Below are 20,858 nucleotides of genomic sequence, written 5' to 3'. Positions count from 1 at the left end.
TTGCAAAATAAATATTTTATTGTAAACACACATAATATACATTAGACCAGCGATAAACCCATCAGTAGAATATAACCACGACGATGCCGGTGACTATCTCGGCCACGACAATACTAGAGTCTATCATGGCCATGATACTGTCGGTGTTGATCTCGGCCATAAAACTACTAGGTGACAGCATACCTCTTATTATGAAACCAACAAGGAAAAGAAACCGCACACTGTATAGAAACTTATCACAACCACAAGATACCGGGCAGATCAGACTCGATAAAGGATTCTCCAAGACAAACCAAACACATAGATAACCTAAACAAATCATAAGCTCCTCAAAATGGACACCAGAGATAAATGACATTGAACTATGTCGGTAAATCGTTGACGGTGAACGTCTGAGAAGCAAAGTTTTTAACTTGGGGCAGGGAAGAGGAAGAGGTGACCATCAAAGACTAAAGAAGAGTTGCGCTCGAGTCGGCTTGGTACGTCGAGGCGTGAATCGAATTGATGTTGAGCTCTAGGGTAATTGGATGGCAGAAGATCAATGTGGGCTACATTGGTGCGCGGCAGTGGCTCGACGGTGGACAATGGAAGGATCGGGATGGGGTCAACGAATTGTGGCAAGCTAAGAGTACGAGGAGTGGACTCGGGTTTTGTTAAATCATATAATAGAGGGAGATAGATCGGGAGCAAAGGACTGGGGATCGTCATCGAACGCGCTCAACCTGAGCCGGACGCGCCCAGCCAGAGCGCTGAGAGGAGATACAGCTTTTGGCTGCACGTTGCACGGGCTTATGCAAATTGATTTTTTGAATTTATGTTGAATAGTATAGTTTGACTTTTGTCATGAGTTTCCATTTAAATTACAAAGTTATCCCGTAATAATTATTTTCCCCAAGCAAATGTGATATAATAAACATAATTTATATCCTAAAAACATTCAGTCTTCTGAGGGTGGTAGATCTAGAGATTTCAAATTTTTTGTGCTTTCATGCAACTCATGCTTTAATAGACACCTTCCTAATAACATTTTTGCTTTTTTGTTTCTTTTTTTTAAAATGTTTTGTAAGCATTAATAATAATAATTTTTATTATTTATTTTTTCTAAGCATGAATGTAGTAGTAGTAATAATAATAATAACAACAACAACAACAACAACAACAATAATAATTGCGATTTAGATATAAAAAAAAGTGTTACGTATTTAATACAGAGACTCAAAAAGATTTTCAATCTTAAAATGAGGATTTGCTAAAAAGGATTATGTGGAATGTTCTCCTTGCATGAATGGGAGTCTCTTATTGTAAAGACATAAAGAGTCTATTTTAAATACATATAATAGATAATCGATGCGTATTCAGAATTTCAGATCACTTTGCCACCTTTTCTTTCTATATAAGACCATAATAACTATTTTCATTTTAATATGACCATAATGTTTTGTAAATTATTTATATCAGGTCTCATTGTACTTATTTAATATTTTTTTGAAATTTCAAATATCAATAAATTAATTTCTAGAAATAAAAAATGAAACATTGAATTAAAACTTTAAAAATAAATAGAAAATAGAAAATAGAAAAGAAGAACGCTAATGGTTAGAGAAGGGGCAACTGGACCCGAGATCACTGGATGCCTCAAAGATCATCGGCTCAAGGTTGTTAATAGCATTTATTTGGAGCATATTTGTTATATGCGTTTTCCTATTCTATGCCCTGAGTCTATAATTGATCGTTGGGTTATGAATTGAGATAAGGGTGGGATGGGATGGAATTTTAAATCCCATGGACATTGATCAATGTCTCATTCTAGTGTTTGGGAACTGGCAACACGGTTGATTGGGATTCTAAAGTTAAATGACCAAAGGGATACTAAATGATCAAAGCGCGATCATATTAATTGTATAAGCATAATTAAATATCTTTTTCAAAAATTTCTCAAGATAAAAAATTAATTTCGAAAACTTAAAAAAAACCAGAGAAAGACAAAAAAAATTGAAGAACAGAGGGAGGGTCAGTGGTTTCCTTGCACCAGCAACCACTGTCACGGTGAGGTCGATCGCCTAGGACGTGAAAGGCGGTGCCAGGCCACTGCTGCCCGCAATATACCGAAAACACAGCAGAAAGAGAGACATAGAAAGGATATTAGGGCTGTGATGCCACTGCCCTAATCAAGGTCGCTGGTGACCTCTGTTGTCGCCATCGACCTCGGTAAGGGCATTTTCATCCTTTCATTTAAATTATAATTTCAATCTGCCTTTATCCAACTCTTTTAATGGGATAACTTCTTTAATACTAGCTTTATCCCACCTTATACCAAGTCCAATCCCAATCCCAGTGTGTCCAAACATAATATAATGATTTTTAAAATCCCATCCCATTTCTTATCCGGACCGTCAAACATGACAAAAGTACATAGTATAACCAATAATTGTTTACCATACTTAGTGTGAGTTTCGTAGTGCGTTGCTTCTCCCAAAACACCATTTTGTATGATGCCACCTATATATATATATATATATATATAAATTTAAAATAGACTCATAAATCACATGTGACGAGAGGTCTCCATTCATTAAACGAGGGCCCTCCACCTAAGATTTTCATGCATTTTCCTGACTCTTTATTGATTGTCCTTTTGAATTTCTTAAATCAACGAATAATCCATGTTTATTTTTCGATGAACTAACACATATGTATTTTAGCCGAGTGACATTGCATTTCCTAATTTCAATTCTCTTCTTCTTCTATCTTCTTCTTGCTCTTTGATGTTTAGATTTTCCGACTCCATTCATGACTATCAGTCCAAGATCGAGGCTGGGCCCTCCAACATCTGCCCCAAAATTATATATACATATATATGTATGTGTATTACTTCGAAATGTTTTAAATTTCATGATATTTCATCTCATCTATCATTATCTACTATTAGTACTAACGGAATTCTAAATTTAATTTGCAAAATACCAACAAAAAATAAAAGCATGCAAAGACCGGCACGACGCGCGGTTTATATGGTTAGATATATATTGCTCCGTTTGTTTTCAAAGTCGTGATTTAAGATTTTAACTTTAACTTTAACTCAAAACACTACACAACAAAACACACATTTCAAAAGTCAAATTGGTGGGCCCCATATATTATTAAAATACAATCCCATTATAATTAATTATCTCTATCTTCCATTCATTTTATATTTCAAAAGTCAAACTGGTGGGCCCCATATATTTTTGTCTTCTTCTACAATCACAATCACAATCACAAATTCGTGACTTTAACTCCGAAAACAAACGCATTGATATCGTTCGGGGTTGCTTTTGAGGTCCATCGCGTATCTTTCCGCCACCGCCAAAATTAAAAGCAGAAAGGATATTCTTTGCGGGATTTGCTTCCCCCACTGTAGCTAATATTCTTGGTAATTACCCAATTTTGCCCTCTTTCTTTTATAAATTTGACATGCATTCTCAACTCCTTTTATTAACCCTAGCCTTTTTCTCCATTCATTATCAAATCGATCGAACAAGATCAAGCGCATTACCACAAACAATTCTTCCCCTTAATTCCTTGATGGGTACGTCTTCTATCATCACTATTTCTTTAATTCATGTCCTACAAAGACTCCATTTTTCAACTTTTAAAATTTTTTTATACGTATCATTTACATGTGAATTTATTGAGATCGTCCCTCTTTTACATGTCCTTTCAGTTTCAATAACTTTTCCAACAAATCATTGTTATTCCAATTTACATATTATACATATATATATATATATATATTATTTGTGTAATTAATTATTTGTACCTTATATTTCTTTTTTTCGGTTGGTAAATTGATATCCAGAAGTCCAACGGGTCCTGACAAACTGAGTCGGCTCATTAAATGGTAAAACTTTCATAATCAAGAATTTACTCCATTCTCATGACTCAAACCCGAGATCTTAGTTAAGGCGAACAAACGTCGAACCATTTGAATTAACCTTTGTTAGTGTACCTTATATGGTTTTATCCTGTAGATAATTTTTTTTTTTTACTTAAAAAGATAGTATCATTCATTTTATCTATTTCAGCGGTCATAGAAGTAGTTTCCCAAATACCTTTGTATATTTTTCCTTCAGTTTTATCAGATTTATGAAAATTACATGACAACAAGATATTACTAAAGATTATTTTTGTTGGTTTGATGAGGTACTTAGGTTTTTTTTTTAATTGCTGACAATTTGATTTAAAAAAAGTCATCTGCAGTATGTGTAGTTTGGTGATGAACATGCTACCTGAAGCTGAGATTGAGGGCGTGGAGTCCCGTAAATGCTGCTGCTGGATTGCACGACCTGCACGAGAAAACCCCATTGAACATCCAATACCTGTTAGAAAAACACAAAAACGGGCGCAAAAACATATATTGAATAACATGGAATTAAGGATTTTTTTTTTAAGGTGAGTAAGGATTCTTTTTGTGATCAGTTTAGATTACCAAAGAATTTTCTCTCATGTTTAAAGAAAATATATCGCAGTGATGCATACACTTAGATATTATATATTTATTAATTTATCCATTCGGAAGAAACGAAAGCGGTCCCGTCCATCTATTTAAAAATTCAGGTTCTCATCCTCACTCAAGACGGGAAGGGAAGGGAGACCTCCTCCTTAACCAAAGAAAATATGTTGTTACAGGTTCGATTTATTAATATAGCTTGTTATATATTTGATTCTCATTGTGGGACTACTCATGCCCCATTATTAGTAATTTAATTTTATGTTTTATGATATTAAATCCATGGATCTTCCATATAATCGAAGAAAATATCTCAATGCGTTTATAATAGAAAATATCAAGTACATATAGAGCATAAAATGTCCGTATAATATGCACGGACATGATATACCAGTAGTGTTTATATCAGAAAAAATAAAGTTTAAATTTTTGTTTCAGTAAACAAGCTGATTTGATTTGAGAATGATGCTAATTGGGATGTTCAGCATGACAAATGGCTTTTTTTAGTTGGTCCACCTCATCAGCTCATTTTTTAGTGCAATTGCACATCGGTGGATGTTCAGAATGCTAATTTAAAACTTTAGGCATGGAATTGTTATTCTCCGTAAGTGACGTCATGTGCGTAGACAATTAAAAAATTCCGGTCAATTACAGGAATGCCATCTCGACCCTTTTATAAATTAATAAAGGGTTAAATTTTTATTACTAGAAAAATTAATTAATTATTCTAGTAGTAATAAATATAATATTTGGATCGTATTCTGTGCATTCAGATTTGTTAAGATTAAAGCATCTATGGAAATCAAATAAGTCAGGAATCATGTATGATAATCTTGAGCAAATGGGAGAATATTTCCTCAAGAAATTTGGAAATGCCTTCTAGCAATATTTACCAAATTTCGTAAGAAACTTTGGTTCGAGCAAGCACGACTATTGATGGCACCCTCCTTCTCACCTATAAATTGGATCCATCATTCTGCAGAATGAAACCTTTGAAAAGCTGAAGCTGCAGAGAGACTTGAGCAGAAAAACAAGTGCTCTACAAATTAACAGTGTGCTAGAAGATCAAAGGCTTTAAGATCTTAAGAATGCTTTGCATTCAAAGAAAGAACACTAAGAGCGACGTATAAAAGTCGTGGAGACTCCAACGATTTTTAGAGCTGATCAGATCAAGCACACGCGCCTCGACGACTTTCAAAAGGTGATTATGTTTAAAAGAAAAGTTTTCGAACAAGCGCCAAGCCCGGAGACTCATTAGCGGTTGTTCGTGTTTAATGGAGTATCTCTGAACAAGCAACAAGCATGGAGGCTCATTAACATGAAGGAATAAATTAAAGAATCTCTGAACAAGCGTCAAGCCTAAAGACACACTGAAACGACAAATTAAATTAATGGTTGTTTGCGATTAAAGGAGCATTTCTGAACAAGTGCCAAACCCAGGAACTTATAAACTGAAGCCATTATCAGAGAGGCAATCATCAAATTCCTGCATACTAGCATCTAGTCCGACATACCTTTCAGGAAAATAAACTTCCTCAAGTTTACCAACAGAGTTGAAATCCCCCAGCAATATCCAACAACCAGATAGCAACATACTTTTGTTGCTATCTTTTTATACTCTAGTTTTTAAAATAAATATTGGTCATCAAAAGAATGGATTATCATAATTAATTTCTTAGTTCTCACTACATAACTTTTCACGTAGAATCATTAATATAAAATCAGTGTAAGAAACTTAACAAAAAATATAGTTATAAATGTTTGTTTTTTTTGGGTTACCGACGAGGATCTCCTTATATATAGTTAGGTCTTTATTTATCCATCAAAAAAGAAACGTTAGGTCCTTACTTGACATCTTCATGCACCTTCATCCAGACTTATATTCATGGATTTTATGCTCATAAAAAATTCTCTTAATTTTCTAATATCGATTTTACGATTTGAGTTAACCTTTTAGTCAGGGAATCTTCCTTATACTTTTCTACCAGAATTCTTTCAATTAGCAACTTGTTGTAAGTTAGCCCATTTGGTTTTAGGGTCGATTTTTAAAATTTTAACCATAACTTTAACTATACTTACTACACAATAAAAGCAACAACAAAATTATTATTTTTTCCATTTTCTTCAATTTTTTAACCATTCAATTCAATTTTTAATACTAAATTCCCTCAACTATTCATTAATTTTTCACACTTTTTCTCATAATTCAACAACACAATCATTACAACTCAATTAAAATCAAAACTAAACTCTACTTAACTCTAAAACCAAACACACTATTAATTTGAGTTCGTTGATCGACTTCTGATTTATGTCAAATTATTGCTGGGTATATCCAAATACTAGCAGTAGTGGATAATTATTGCGTTCATTGCTCTTGATGATGATAATCTCATTAGACAGACACACTAAGGTTGCTATTGTCTGAAAGCTAGCCATCGAGCTTTCTAAGTACAACTATCATTTGAATAAACAGAAATAAGACATGAGGCTACTTCGCCGCAATCGATTGGCCAATAAAAGCTCCTGATCATCTGGGTTGATCAATCAATACCAACATATCCATCATCAACTGGCATTGTTCATTCTCCAACCACATTATGTGAAGCTGCCGATCAGCTGGCTCTTGGGCTTGATTCGCCACATGAGCTTGGCCATTTGATGAATATATTTGTTTATTAACGGTATGATAATAAGTTATTGAAATATTTTTCATATATTTTTAAATATTTTTTTATATGAATTAGCAATGATTTTACCACTTTACCCCTATATTATTTTGACATTTTTTTTCTAGTTGTATTTAATGCATTTGTTATTTTCTTAAAATGATGAATCTATTTTTATTTGTTAGCAATATGATAATAAGTTATTGAAATATTTTCATACATTTTTAAATATTTTCTTTATAATACATATAGTGTATTAACGTATGAATTAATAACGATTTTATCACTTTATCCCCATATTATTTTGACATTTTCTTTTCTAACTCTATTTAATGCATTGGTTTTTTTCTTAAAATGATGAATATATTTTTATTTATTAACGATATGATAATAACTTACTGAAATATATTTCATATATTTTTTGATATTTTCTTTATAATACATATAATATATTAACATATGAATTAATGAGGATTTTATCACTTTACCCCTATATTATTTTGACATTTTCTTTTCTAGCTCTATTTAATGCATTGGTTATTTTCTTAAGATAATGAATATATTTTTATTTGTTAAAGATATGATATTAAATTACCAAAATGTTTTTCATACATTTTTGAATATTTGCTTTAAAATATATATAGTATATTAACATATGAATTAGTAAGGATTTTACCATTGTATCCACATATATATATATATACATATATATATATATAGATTAAACCTGGAAATAATGCAATACCTTGTCAATAAGAGAGAGGTAGTAGGGCTTCACTTCCTCAACAGTGATCAGGACTTTGCTCTTTGTGTAGAGGTCATATTTGCTGCTCCGATCGCATACGAATTGTAAAGCAGTCAGTGCAGGCATACCCAATATCCACAAATATATAAAATGTGTATGTGAATGTGCATAGATATATAAATATTCTTCTATTAATTTATCATATGAGATAATTACTTGAATACATGGAGCCATTTGAGCATCTCTTCGTCTTCCTCATTCATGAGGTACTTGTAAGCCCCCGAACGATGTAACAGTGTTTATCAGACAAAGAAACTGACCATATGCAAGAAGTTAGTATTACACTCAACCCGCATAATGTATGCATACATCTTGATCCAACCAGAGAATGTGTCGGTCATCAATAACGCATGCTCAAGATCGTACTTACAATAAAAGGAATGGAACCGGATGATGAAGAGTGCAGCCGGTGGGAGAGTAGTGTTATTTCCTTGGGCCACCTAATTGTAAAAAAGAAAAAATGCGTGTAACCTTAGCACATTGAAAGTTTTATTTTATTGATTGTTTCCGAAATCCCCCCTGCATGGCTGTACTTGATGAGTAATATATATGGACATACAAGGTACATGTACTCGTCATGGCCCCACGACATCGGGACCTTGTCCAGTCCACAGTTCTCAGAGTAGACGCCAAGTTTGGTGTTGAATTTTGGATTTTGGAAGTCCGGGTTGTCCTCGAAGACCTGAAAAAGATGCGGAAAGACGTGCAATTGGGTTAATTCATTTTGTCGATCCTACATAGGCGTACTACACAAAATATGTTTTAATTACACCGATGAGTTAATTACTCGATGGTGCACGATGGACTCATCAAATGCGCATCCAAGAGGAAATGTGTCACCTGAAATATATATGTATATATATTTATGATTATAAGAAAAATAAGAAAATAAAAGATTACTTCTGTAAAAATTCATATATGAAGACAATTTTTTCCTCATAGATCAACAATTGTCGGAGAAATTAATCGACTTACCCACCACAGACCACTGAGGCTGCTCACCAAACGACGGATGTAGCAAAACTTTTCCCAAGTCTGAAGTGTGTTATAAGACGGAATTAAGAGATTATAAAGAAATTATCAAGGAGGCTAGTTAGATAATATGACCAAGTCACGTGAGTCATATAACTTGCCAATATTAGTAAAGAGCCAGTTCAATATCATATATTACGTTTAAGTTATCTCATCGGTCAAATATTTGTAGAAACAGTTGTTCGTGAAAAACAATAATCATTTTCTCCCGATTATCAAAAGAATGTATAAATATGTGTATGTGAGAATATATATGTACCATGGATGAGGGCAGTGAGATGGAGCCAGTCTCCGTCGGGATAATCCCGGCGTATTGCCTCAGCACTCTGGAGGAGGTGTTGAATCTGGGGCTCATCCAGGTCGGGATCGCTCTCGTCAATGTACTGGCTCAATAGCTCGCAACACTCCCATATGCTCATCTCCGCCTTATCCAGCTTCGCATACTCCTCTCTTTTCTTCGTCGCCTACATCAATTTTTATATTTTTAGTACAAATGGTGAAGTGCCATATATATATATATATATGTATGTATGTATGTATGTATGTATGCATTCATTACTATTTTCCAAAACCATATAGGCAAAACAAAAGAATTTCATGGACGATGGCGATCTTCTGATTATTATGCATTCATATGGTTATTAATAGAAAGAGATTACTATATATATAGAAAGGGTTCTAGGGTTTGTAAATTACGAATTCATAGGTTTGGTAAATGTGATTCTTCCGGTAGAATTCTTCGACCATCAAGTTCCTCTCACTCCTCTCGTTGTAGTCCCTGAAATCGCCATACGAAGAAAAATAAAAAGGCAAAAAAGAAAAAGAAAAAGAGTTAAAAATTACGTCACATAGGTAGCAAGTTTGTTATCAACAAGAAAGGGTTAATTGCATCGATAGTCCAAAAGATTTCATGAATGTTTCAAGTTGGTCCAAAATATTTTTTTGATAACTTATTGGTACAAAAAGTTTCAAAACCGTTTCAATATAGTACATTTCGTCAATTGTCCCCGACGCCATTAATATTTTGCTGATGTGACGCGTCCTATGTGTCACTTTTGTTACGTGGAATCAATCACAGTGCGCCACGTCATTTAAAAGAAAATAAAATTTGAAAAAAGTCCAATAAAAATACCAAAAAAATAATAAATAGTAAAAATTTAGAAAAAATAAACAAAATTATTTCAAAATTATTTCAAAATTTTTTTAAAACTTTTAAAAATTCTAAAAATAATTTTAAATTTTCAAAACATTTAAAAATAATTTTAAACTTTTAATTTAAATTTTAAAATAATTTTTATTAATTTAAATTTTAAATTAAAAATAATTTAAATATTAAATATTAAATATTAAATATTAAATATTTTTAAAAAAATTTAAAGTTATTTTTAAAAGCATTTAAAAATAAATAGAAATTATTTTAAATTTTTTAAAAATAATTTCAAAAAAAAATTTAAAATTTAAAATAATTCAAAATTTTTTTAAAATAATTTTAAAATTTTTTAAAATAATTATTTTACTTTTTTTTTTCTAAATTTTTACTTTTTGTATTTTTTTTGTATTTTTATTGGACTTTTTCAAATTATATTTTCTCTTAAATGACGTGGCGCACTGTGATTGGTTTCGCGTAACAAAAGTGACACGTGGGACGCGCCACATCAGCAAAATGTTAACGGCGTTATGGGCAATTGACGAAATGTACTACATTGAAACGATTTTGAAACTTTTTGTACCAATAAACATTCATGAAATCTTTTAGACCATTGGTGCAATTTATCCAACAAGAAATGATTGATTAAAAAGGTTATTTTAAGGAGAACTTGAATCCGTGGCCAAAAGCAATGTTCTCAGGCATAACAAGTCCTTCTCCCTTCCCCTTCGCATCGTTGTCATTCTTCTCGGCCACATTGTCGACCTTGTTGTGGCTTGTGACTTCCTCGATACTCTGCACGGAAGACAAACATCGAGGCATTTGAAAAAAAAATCTCTTATATCTTCAATACATGATTGTACGATGTGCATGAGCAGCAGGGACGTATTATACCGGGAACAATCTCAGACATGATGACGGCAGATGAAATCGACAAAGATACAAATATACGATTTTTTGAAGATCGAAGAAGTTACGAGCTCAATTCTTGAATCAAGTTGGTATCAACTTAGCAAAAGGCTGCCCTTTCATTGGCGGGAAGGGCTTCACAGGTTTTCCTTGAGTTGCCAAAATAACTAATTTTTACATATATGACAAACATATCTGTCGATTGACCAAGTCAACTCGACGTGTGGGTAAGGATGACATATCAATTCGACATGTTGGGTCAACATGAACGCTTGTCAAGTGCCATTATGGGAAAATACACATGGTAGATGAATTCATCGGATACTAATGCTGCGTTTGGTTTATAAGTAACATTTTAAAATCAGATTTTGATTTTGAAAAAGAGTTGTATAAATGGTTATGTATGGAGCTCACCATTTGACTTCGTATGAGTTATTTTGTTTTATTGTGGGTAGAATTAAGTTAAAGTGTAATTTTAAAATCACACTAACAAACCAAACAAAACATAAATATCTAAATTTACCCAAAGATACAGATACGATAAAACTGAAATTTGATCGATTAAGGGAGTGAATGGTTGAGCTGATTTCTGTTCGAAATTTGATCTTGTCGAATGTTGCAGAACTGATTACGATCTATATTTGCCATATTCTTCTTCAATGACTTCAATTTTCCTTCTCTTTTTTTTTTTTTGGCTCGAAAGATAATGAGGATCCATTACGTGACAAAAGACCGGTGCAAGAGCGGAAAAGACTTCAAATTCTAACTGATTACGATTCAGAAACTATATGTATTTGTTTATATATATATTTATATATATATATATATAGAAAGGAAGTCCAGTTTATTCTTCTTCTTCAATGATCACTTCAAATTCTAAACTGACTCGGAGTGAAATGACTATCTCAAATCCAATAATACAATGCTGTCATCGATTCCATTTCTTTTCTAATCCTTCATATCAAACATCGCTTAGGATCCTCTCAGGTCACTCTATCCTCCTCCAAAGTTCTCGTCATAATTTGCTTTTCAGTCTTATGAAAGTCCTAGAGTCAAGGAGTCACATTGTTGGTGTAATATTATTTCATTAGAACAATAAACAGCTGCAAATGCAAGAATCGAATTGGACAGCACAATGCACCGCGAAAGTATTTTTGTTTGTAAAATGGACTATACTAAGTGCTGCAAAGCAAGGGAATATCCCACACACAAAATCTAATTAATCTCATACATCAATAAGGTTGATGCGTTAGTAAGAATAGAGTTGATTGTTGCTGAATGGATAATACAAGGTCAGATAATAGGCAGATCACAATTACTTTACAGATAATCTATATAAAACCGAAACCGAATTCTCACGTCGTCACATCATCAAAATAAGAAACGGAGCTCTCTTGCTTGGTCACATCATCACTTATATATTAAGAAAAATTTGATCTTCTTTTATCATTAATTATGCAGTAGAATAAATAGATTATATACATATAACCCAAAAAAAATATCCAAGGTAACAAAATATGCAATAATAAGGGCATATAGAACTGAATATAGCCCAATAATATGGACATTAGAATTTGGATATAATTTACCATATACTATATCCACGATGATTTTCACAAAAGATATGGTATATTATCTTTATGGGGTAAATTGCACTGGTAGTCCAAAAAGTTTTACAAATGTTTCAATATGGTACAAAAAGTTTTTTTTGTTACTTGATAGTACAAAATGTTTCAAAGTTGTTTCAGTATAATACAAACCGTTGTCTCGCCATAGACGCCGTCAAGCCGACGCTGATGGTGCAAAATCGATTTTTGTGAGACGTTTCATGATGGTGCAAAATGTTTTGAATTTATAACTTAATAGTACCAAATATTTTACGTAAGTTACATGATAGTACAAAATTTATAGATCTTGTAAAGGACGGCTTGACAGTGTCAATGGCAAGATGACAGTTTGTACTATACTGAAACAATTTCGAAACATTTTGTACCATCAAGTAGCAAAAAAAACTTTTTGTACCATATTGAAACATTTATAAAACTTTTTAGACCATCAGTGTAATTTACCCTATTTTTATGTGTATATATGTGTGTATAGGCGAAGCAAAGGAAAGCATAAGCGGACAATGTATATATATAATCTCAAACCTCCTTTTGTTTTTTTCCCTCTTCTCCAAAATTTTATTTTTTCTTGATTGAATTTTGATTTGTTGATTTAATTTTTGAATGCAAATTTGAAATTGATTGTTTCGGTTTTGTTTTGACAAGATCTATATTCCAGTTCCATTATGGGTGCCGCTTCAGTATTGTAAGACTTTTATGATTTCTATACCTTGAATATTTCTTTTATTCGTATTTCATAACTTAGTGGATTCACGAACTTCGATTCATTAGTTTTATTTATTTATTCTTATTATTTGGTTGAATTTTGATTTGTATACAAATTTCAAACTAATTGTTTCGATATTGATTGTTTTAATAATCCTCTTCAAGTTTTCATTTTTCTTGGTTGAATTTTGATTTGTTGAGTGAATTTTTTAATGCAAAATTTGAAATTAATTATCGATATTGATTGTTTTCACAGGATCTCTATTCCAATTTGATTATGGATGTTACTTCAGTAACCATAAGACTTTTCTAACATTATGCCTTGAATATGAATATTTCTTTTTTATTCTTATTCCATAATTTAATAGAAATCTTTTTTCTCCATGAAGTTCGAGTTCAATTAATTCATTTATTTATTCTTATTCTTTGGTTGAATTTTGATTTGTAGAATGCATTTTTTAGTACAAGTTTCATACTAATTGCTTCAAATTCAATATTGTTTGTTTGTTTTAGTAAAATCTTTATTCAAAGTTCCTCTATGGATGTTGCTTTAGTAATTGAGAATCCTTCAATATTTCTTTTTTATTCTTATTTTATAATAATAATTCCATGCAGATCTTTTTCATCAACTTTTGAGTTCAATATATTTATTGATTTATTTATTTTTATATAATTTGATTTGAGAAGTCAAAAAATGATAACATTAACAATCAACTTCATTTATAAGTATACATATTCTAAGTTTGACTACACTTTATTTGATATATGATCAAATGTATGGTAATTCTATTCTATGAGATTTCTTTTCACTTTTCACTTATTTTACTTTTATAGGATAATTATCTTAGATCATATCGTATAATTATTTAATAAAGATATTTTGTATATTTCTGCTTTAAACATTTTTGTAAATGTATATTACTAAAAATAATAAGGGGATATACATATCATTTTAAATTTTATATAACATTCCTACTTTATAAGAATTAAAACTTAATATTTTTAATTTTTCTCATCATAAGTTGTTTTTCATGCATGTTTTACATATTATAATGAAAAAGTAATATTAAATTATTTTCTATAGTTTAGATTCTTTTTCTCAATTCCTAAATAAAACGGTTTAGTAGTAATAGATATATATATATATATTATATATACACTAGACGCTGATCCATGTTACATATGGGCATATGTTAAAGAAATAAAACTCAATTATGCATAATATATATATATATATCAAATTTTACACTATTTAACAATACGAATAAGTTTGATATTTTAAGATTTCTATCTTTAAATTTCTTAGTAATTGTTGGTGCAAAGCGTAGGTCTTTATCTAGTTTTTTTAGTTACAAGAGAGGCTCATGGGCCTCATTAAATGAAATATAAATTCTAAATTTCTAATAAAGGGCGTGCATTACTGTATTATATCATTTTTTGATACTTTACAGATAAATTGAATTCAAGAAGCCCATAATTTTTCGAACATCGATCCATTACGAAAATTCTAGAGCAGTTGTGTCTGCCAATAAATGAGAAGCTCCTCAAGCAAAATGCAGATTCTAAGCAGAGCAGCATTGCTATGGAAGGCCAGGGCACGTGAAGATCTCAAACTGTAAACAAAAGCTCCTTTGGTTTGGGAGATTCGGTTTGATCTCCATGAAGTAACCTGCAGTGCTTCTCTGGGGTAATGAAAGGCAGAGAGATCTCTCGGATCGTAAGGTCCCCACAGAACGGACATTCGCTTGCTGTGGCGACATCTAACTGTGATCTCAGCTGCACATCAATAACGATAACCACAAAACAGGAGGGACACTGCTTGAAGGCCGGAAAGCTATCAATCAGAAAGAAGAAAATGCGTGCAAAATATTTATTAATCTTATCATTGTTGTGCCAAGGTAGACATGCACAACAGAGGAACTCTAGAGACCAATCTTATCATCTGTAGCCGTGCAGCGGTGCTTGTCATTGATTCCTCATTCAGGATGATGTTAGCACCCCGTTTTGATCCACCGGCACTCGAGGATCGTCGATACATTCCTTGCTTTTGAACTCGGGGGCATTTTCTTAATTTAACTCTAATTTCACATTTTCAAAACAATTACTCTACGGAACATCTTCAGGCCTTACACGTGTCAAGTTCGATCTTCAAATACCGGAACAGAACTCGAGGTCGAAAAATAATTCTCTGCATAATATTGATCTCTGAATTTTTCTGAATACAATGGTGGTCCCTGATCATTTTTCAGGTATCAGATTGAAAAGACAATAATTTCAGGCCTTACATGCGTTAATTTCGATTTTCAAAATTCGGGACGATATTCGGAATTGAAAGATATTGTTTTGCATAATATCGATTCTTGAATTTTTGGGACCACCGTTGTGTTCAGAAAAATTCAAGAATCGATATTATGCAAAACAATATCTTTCAATTCCAAATATCGTCCCGAATTTTGAAAATCAAAATTAACGCATGTAAGGCCTGAAATTATTGTCTTTTCAATCTGATACCTGAAGGTGGTCCCAAAATATTTTTCGGATATCCAATTGAAAAGAGTTAATTTCGAAAATAATCGAGCAATTACGATTGACGCGTGTCAAAGGTTCAATGTCGATTTTTATAGAGATTCAATCTCCGTTGATGCAAATTGAAATTTACATGAAGCTAGTTAATTTTTGAATTTCTCAATTTTGGAGTTTTTATTCCGAAAACATCGGTGGATTCCGAGAAGTCGAATTTCACCCGGGATACGCAAGTAAATGAAAAAAAAAAAAAGGAAATATAAGCAAACAAAAGGTTCCTTTTCTTTTTCTTCTTCTTTTTCTTTTCTATCTTTTTTTTTTCCCCTTCTTTCTTCTTCTGGTTCTGAACGCCCATACGGCCTCTCTGCCCAGTTCTTCCTGCTTCCTCTTTTTTCTGTTCTCTTCTTCTCTGCAGCGTGATGATCCCAGGCTCGGCTGACCAGTTCTTTTTTTTTTTTTCCTTCTTTCCTTTCTTTTCTTTCTTCCTCCTGCTTCACGCCAGTTGCTCTCTGCGGCAACCTGCATTCTGCTGCTACCTGAGCCTGCAAAAAGCTCACGCCCATGCCCTGATCCTTTGATTGCACGGCAATATCACCATCAACCTCAACTTCTTCTTCTTCTTCTTCGACCCGAGCCAGCAACTTTTCGAGCGGCTCACACAACCAACTACCACACCCCATGCCACCTTCTGCAATCTTCCTGCTCCCGTACCCTGCAACTTGCTGCCGACGCTGGTGCACCCATCCCCCTGCTCAGAACTCCATCAACATCACGAGCCCCCTCTCCCTGTCAATCACGGAACCAACTGATCAGTTCACCTTTTCCCTTCCTCCCTTCTTCCGTTCTACAGCTCATCACCCGACCTGGACTGATCTTCCCAGGACTGACCACCCGACCTTCATCAGTTGAACCAATGATACCCTCTCTCTCTCTCTCCCTGGCCGACTCTCTCGCTCTCGCTCACAGTTCAGACCTCTCTCTCTCAACCTCTCTCTCTCTCTCAGTCTCTCTCTCTCCCTCTCTCACGCAAGTTCACCGACTCCTGGAGCTCACGGCTCACTCTCACCTCCCTCGATGACTCCCTCAGCTTCCCTACCTCACGAACACCACAGCATCCTCATTGGCCAACCTCTGGACACCATCACCTTACTCAGCTTTTTTTCTTCTCTTGGGGCAGCAATCAACATCAGGACCTGTTGCTCGGGTTTGGAGCCGCTCCTTCCAGCTCTCTTACTCTTGGTTTTCTCGATCTTGGGCTCCCAGCTAGCAGCAACAGACACTTCCCACCACCATCACCGGTTTCTTCAGCTCCTGGGCGGCTGGCTCCCTTCGGGTTCTCTCGACCCCACTAATCAGACTGCCCCAACTCACTTCCACAAACCAACACCAGCTCAGTCCCTCTCCTTCTCCTCAGCACCATTACTCCACACCCTCTCCTTGACCCGCAATCTCCCTAGATCATCGGCTCAACTCCTTCTCAGCACCCTCAGCTACAGCCCAACACACCCCACTTTCATCATCAAATAAGAAAGATGGCCATGTGACAACACTGTTAATACAGACAGTACAAATGTAGCAGATAACCAGAACAGAGAGGAATTTCAAAGAGAAATTGAGAGAACAACGACACACACTTCATTAACGTAACCTCTCAAAAGTCTATATATTTTTAAGTACATAAAAAAAACTAAAAACATAAACGCAATAAGTAACTGCCATTACAACATAAAAACTGCCTAATACATGACTAACATCCCCTACAAACCAGGAATTGAACAACTAAAACATAATAAAATAAGTCAATCTTCTGCTCTGATCTAACACACATCAGCATGGCAATCCTGATTCAATCTCCAACTTACTCCTCCTTGGATTAGAGACTGCCACAGACTCCGATCTTTACCTTAAGCAACGCAACCTTGTAACAATTAGATGACTTAGTGAACAAATCAGCCAATTGGTCCTTGTTTTTGCAGTACACCAGTTTGACTCCTCTAGGTTGTTGTACCTCTCCAAAATAGTATAACTTCACCTTGAACAATTGAGCAGCTTCTTCTGAACCAAAATCTAAGTTTTCCATCAGCTTCCCTGACCAAATTGCCTTGTACTTATTGACAGAACCTTCATCCCACTTCTAGTTTTTCTCAACCATGCTCGACTCCTACTGCATAACACCTTTCCACTTGTCTTCTTTGGCTTCCTTTAAGCATGCTGGCTCAAAGACAGCTACATTACACCTTTGGTACACTTCTACTAGTGATCTGGTGCCTCTTATAGGTGGATCATCTACCAATTCCTCAAAATCCAATGCTTCAATATGCTCATTAGATTGTGTGTTTTAAGGTGCAATCTGCAATTGTTGTACAACCCCATTCTCATTCTTTTCAGTCTCCTCAATTTGATTTTCCATAGTTACAAGCCTTTTATCCATTGGATTGAACAAAAAACATTTATCTCTCATAGGAGTCACAAGCACTGTCTACCCATCAACATCTGCAATGACACATTCTTGCTTCTCAAACACTACCTTGAATCTCTTCTCAACCAACTGACCAACACTAAGTAAGTTTGGTATATTTGAGGCACAAATAACCCTCAATCAATGCATCTCATTTCCCTTCAACAACAATGAAATCACCATTCTTTATTCTCACTTTTGACTTTACTGACCTGTCTAACTTACAAAACAAGCCTTCATTGCATGTCATATGGTTAGTACTATCACTATCTACAAGCCAGCCATCTTAGATGCATTTGAAGTAAAGCATGAGACCACAAACAGATGCACTACCTCATTTGCTGCTACAATCTGTGCTTTTCCAAACTGATGATGCTTCTCCCTGCAAATCCTCTCCACATGCCCCATTTTGTGGCATTTTCTGCACTTTACATCAAGTCTCCTCCAGCATCTGAAGTGAGGATGACCCTTCTTCCCACAGTGCTTACAAGGATCTGTATAACCCTTGCTATCTCTAGTATCTGAACTCATGCTCCCTCGGTTGTTTGCAGGATTGCCTTGCTTCACTTTGGCTTGCAATACACCCTTTACTGGCTCTTCTCTCCTCATCATTCTCCTCTGTTCTGGTGCTTGCAAAGCACTTAGAACTTCAACAAACTTCAGTTATCAACTTAGTAAAACCAAAACCCTCAATCAATACATCTCATTTCCCTTCAACAACAATGAAATCACCATTCCCTATTCTCACTTTTGACTTTACTAATTTGTCGAACTTACAAAACAAGTCTTCATTGCTTGTCATATGGTTAGTACTAGTACTATCTACAAGCCAGCCATCCTTAGATGCATTTGAAGTAATGAAATCTTCATTCCCTATTCTCACTTTTGACTTTACTAACTTGTCTAACTTACAAAACAAGCCTTCATTGCCTGTCATATGGTTAGTACTAGTACTATCTACAAGCCAGCCATCCTTAGATGCATTTGAAGTAAAGCATGAGACCACAAACAGATGCTCTACCTCATTTGCTGCTGCAGTTTGTGCTTCTCCAAACTGATGATGCTTCTCCCTGCAAATCCTCTCCACATGCCTCATTTTGTGGCATTTTTTGCACTTTACATCAAGTCTCCTCCAGCATCTGAAGTGAGGATGGCCCTTCTTCTCACAGTGCTTACAAGCATCTGTATAACCCTTGCCATCTCTAGCATCTGAACTCATGCTCCCTTGGTTGTTTGCAGGATTGCCTTGCTTCACTTTGGCTTGCAATGCACCCTCTACTAGTTCTTCTCTCCTCACCATTCTCCTCTGTTCTGGTGCTTGCAAAGCACTTAGAATTTCAGCAAACTTCAGATCTGACAGCTCCTTAGTATTCTCAAGAGAGGCAATTGTTGCCTCATATCTCTCTGGCACTGAAACAAGTAGTTTTTGTACCAACATGTTGTCACTTAAATCAGTCCCTAATACCCGTATCTTGTTTGCTATCCCCACAAGCTTGTCTGCAAATTGCTTCATAGTCTCATCCTCCTTCATTTGCACCTTTCAAACTCTCTCATCAAGTTAAGGACTTTCATACCTCTAATCTTCTCATCTCCTTCATATTCAGCTTTAAGAAAATCCCAAATTTCCTTTGTAGAACCAAGTCTCATGATTCTAGTAAAAACAATAGGAGAAATTGCAGCATAAAGACATGACCTCGCCTTAGCTTTCCGGGTGGTTCTCTCCTTGTGATACCTTATTTGATTCATGGTTAGGTTGTCGGGAAGAGATGGCACTTCATAATCCTGCTCCACTGCTTCCCACAAATCACTGCCTTCCATGTAAGCCGCCATCTTTACAGCCCAAGTTTGGTAGTTTTCCCTATCAAATATCGATATTGCTATGGCAGAAAAACTACTCGAACCTACCTCCATCTTGCCTTAAACCTCTATGGATTCAAACTAGAAAGAGACTTACTCAAACTCACTCACAAGGCTCTTAAACACACATGATCTTACACACACTTACAAATCTCTCAAACACTCATTCACAGGTCTCTCAAGACCATTTACAGCTCTGATAACACTATTAATATAGACAGTACAAATGTAGCAGATAACTAGAACAGAGAGGAATTTCAGAGAGAAATTAAAAGAACAACCACGCACACGCTTCATCAACGTAACCTCTCAAAAGTTTGCATATTTTTAAGTGCATAAAAAAAACTGAAAACATAAAGACAGTAAGTAACTGCCATTACAACATAAAAACTGCCTAATACACGTCTAACATCCCCTATAAACCAGGAATTGAACAACTGAAACATAAAATACATAAAATAAGTTTGTCTTATGCTCTGATCTAATACACATCAGCATGGCAGTCTTGATTCAATCTCTAACGCCATGCTCTATATTGGTTTTCTCGGGGAAACTTGGTTAGCTGAGCAGAGATCACACACCAGAAACCACAATCTATTGCTGCCCAGACAACGTCTTCACTCAACCATAAGGAAAGGA

General features: G+C 34.5%; 1 protein-coding gene across 1 annotated transcript; it reads right to left on the bottom strand.

Annotated features, from left to right (window-relative positions):
- Positions 1-7,879: 7,879 nt before the first annotated feature.
- Positions 7,880-17,324, bottom strand: LOC116193784 (inositol oxygenase 1-like). Its single transcript, XM_031522532.1, is given in 12 exon segments — positions 7,880-7,985; positions 8,120-8,218; positions 8,330-8,403; positions 8,523-8,645; positions 8,751-8,803; positions 8,939-8,998; positions 9,255-9,459; positions 9,692-9,773; positions 10,813-10,937; positions 16,441-16,652; positions 16,931-16,996; positions 17,276-17,324. Coding segments are annotated over 12 exon segments (1,254 nt in total).
- Between the last annotated feature and the right edge of the window lie 3,534 nt (positions 17,325-20,858).

Source organism: Punica granatum, chromosome 2 (genome assembly GCF_007655135.1).
Source record: "Punica granatum isolate Tunisia-2019 chromosome 2, ASM765513v2, whole genome shotgun sequence".
In the NCBI taxonomy this organism is placed as follows: domain Eukaryota; kingdom Viridiplantae; phylum Streptophyta; class Magnoliopsida; order Myrtales; family Lythraceae; genus Punica; species Punica granatum.
This window is presented reverse-complemented; position numbering and strand designations above follow the sequence as displayed.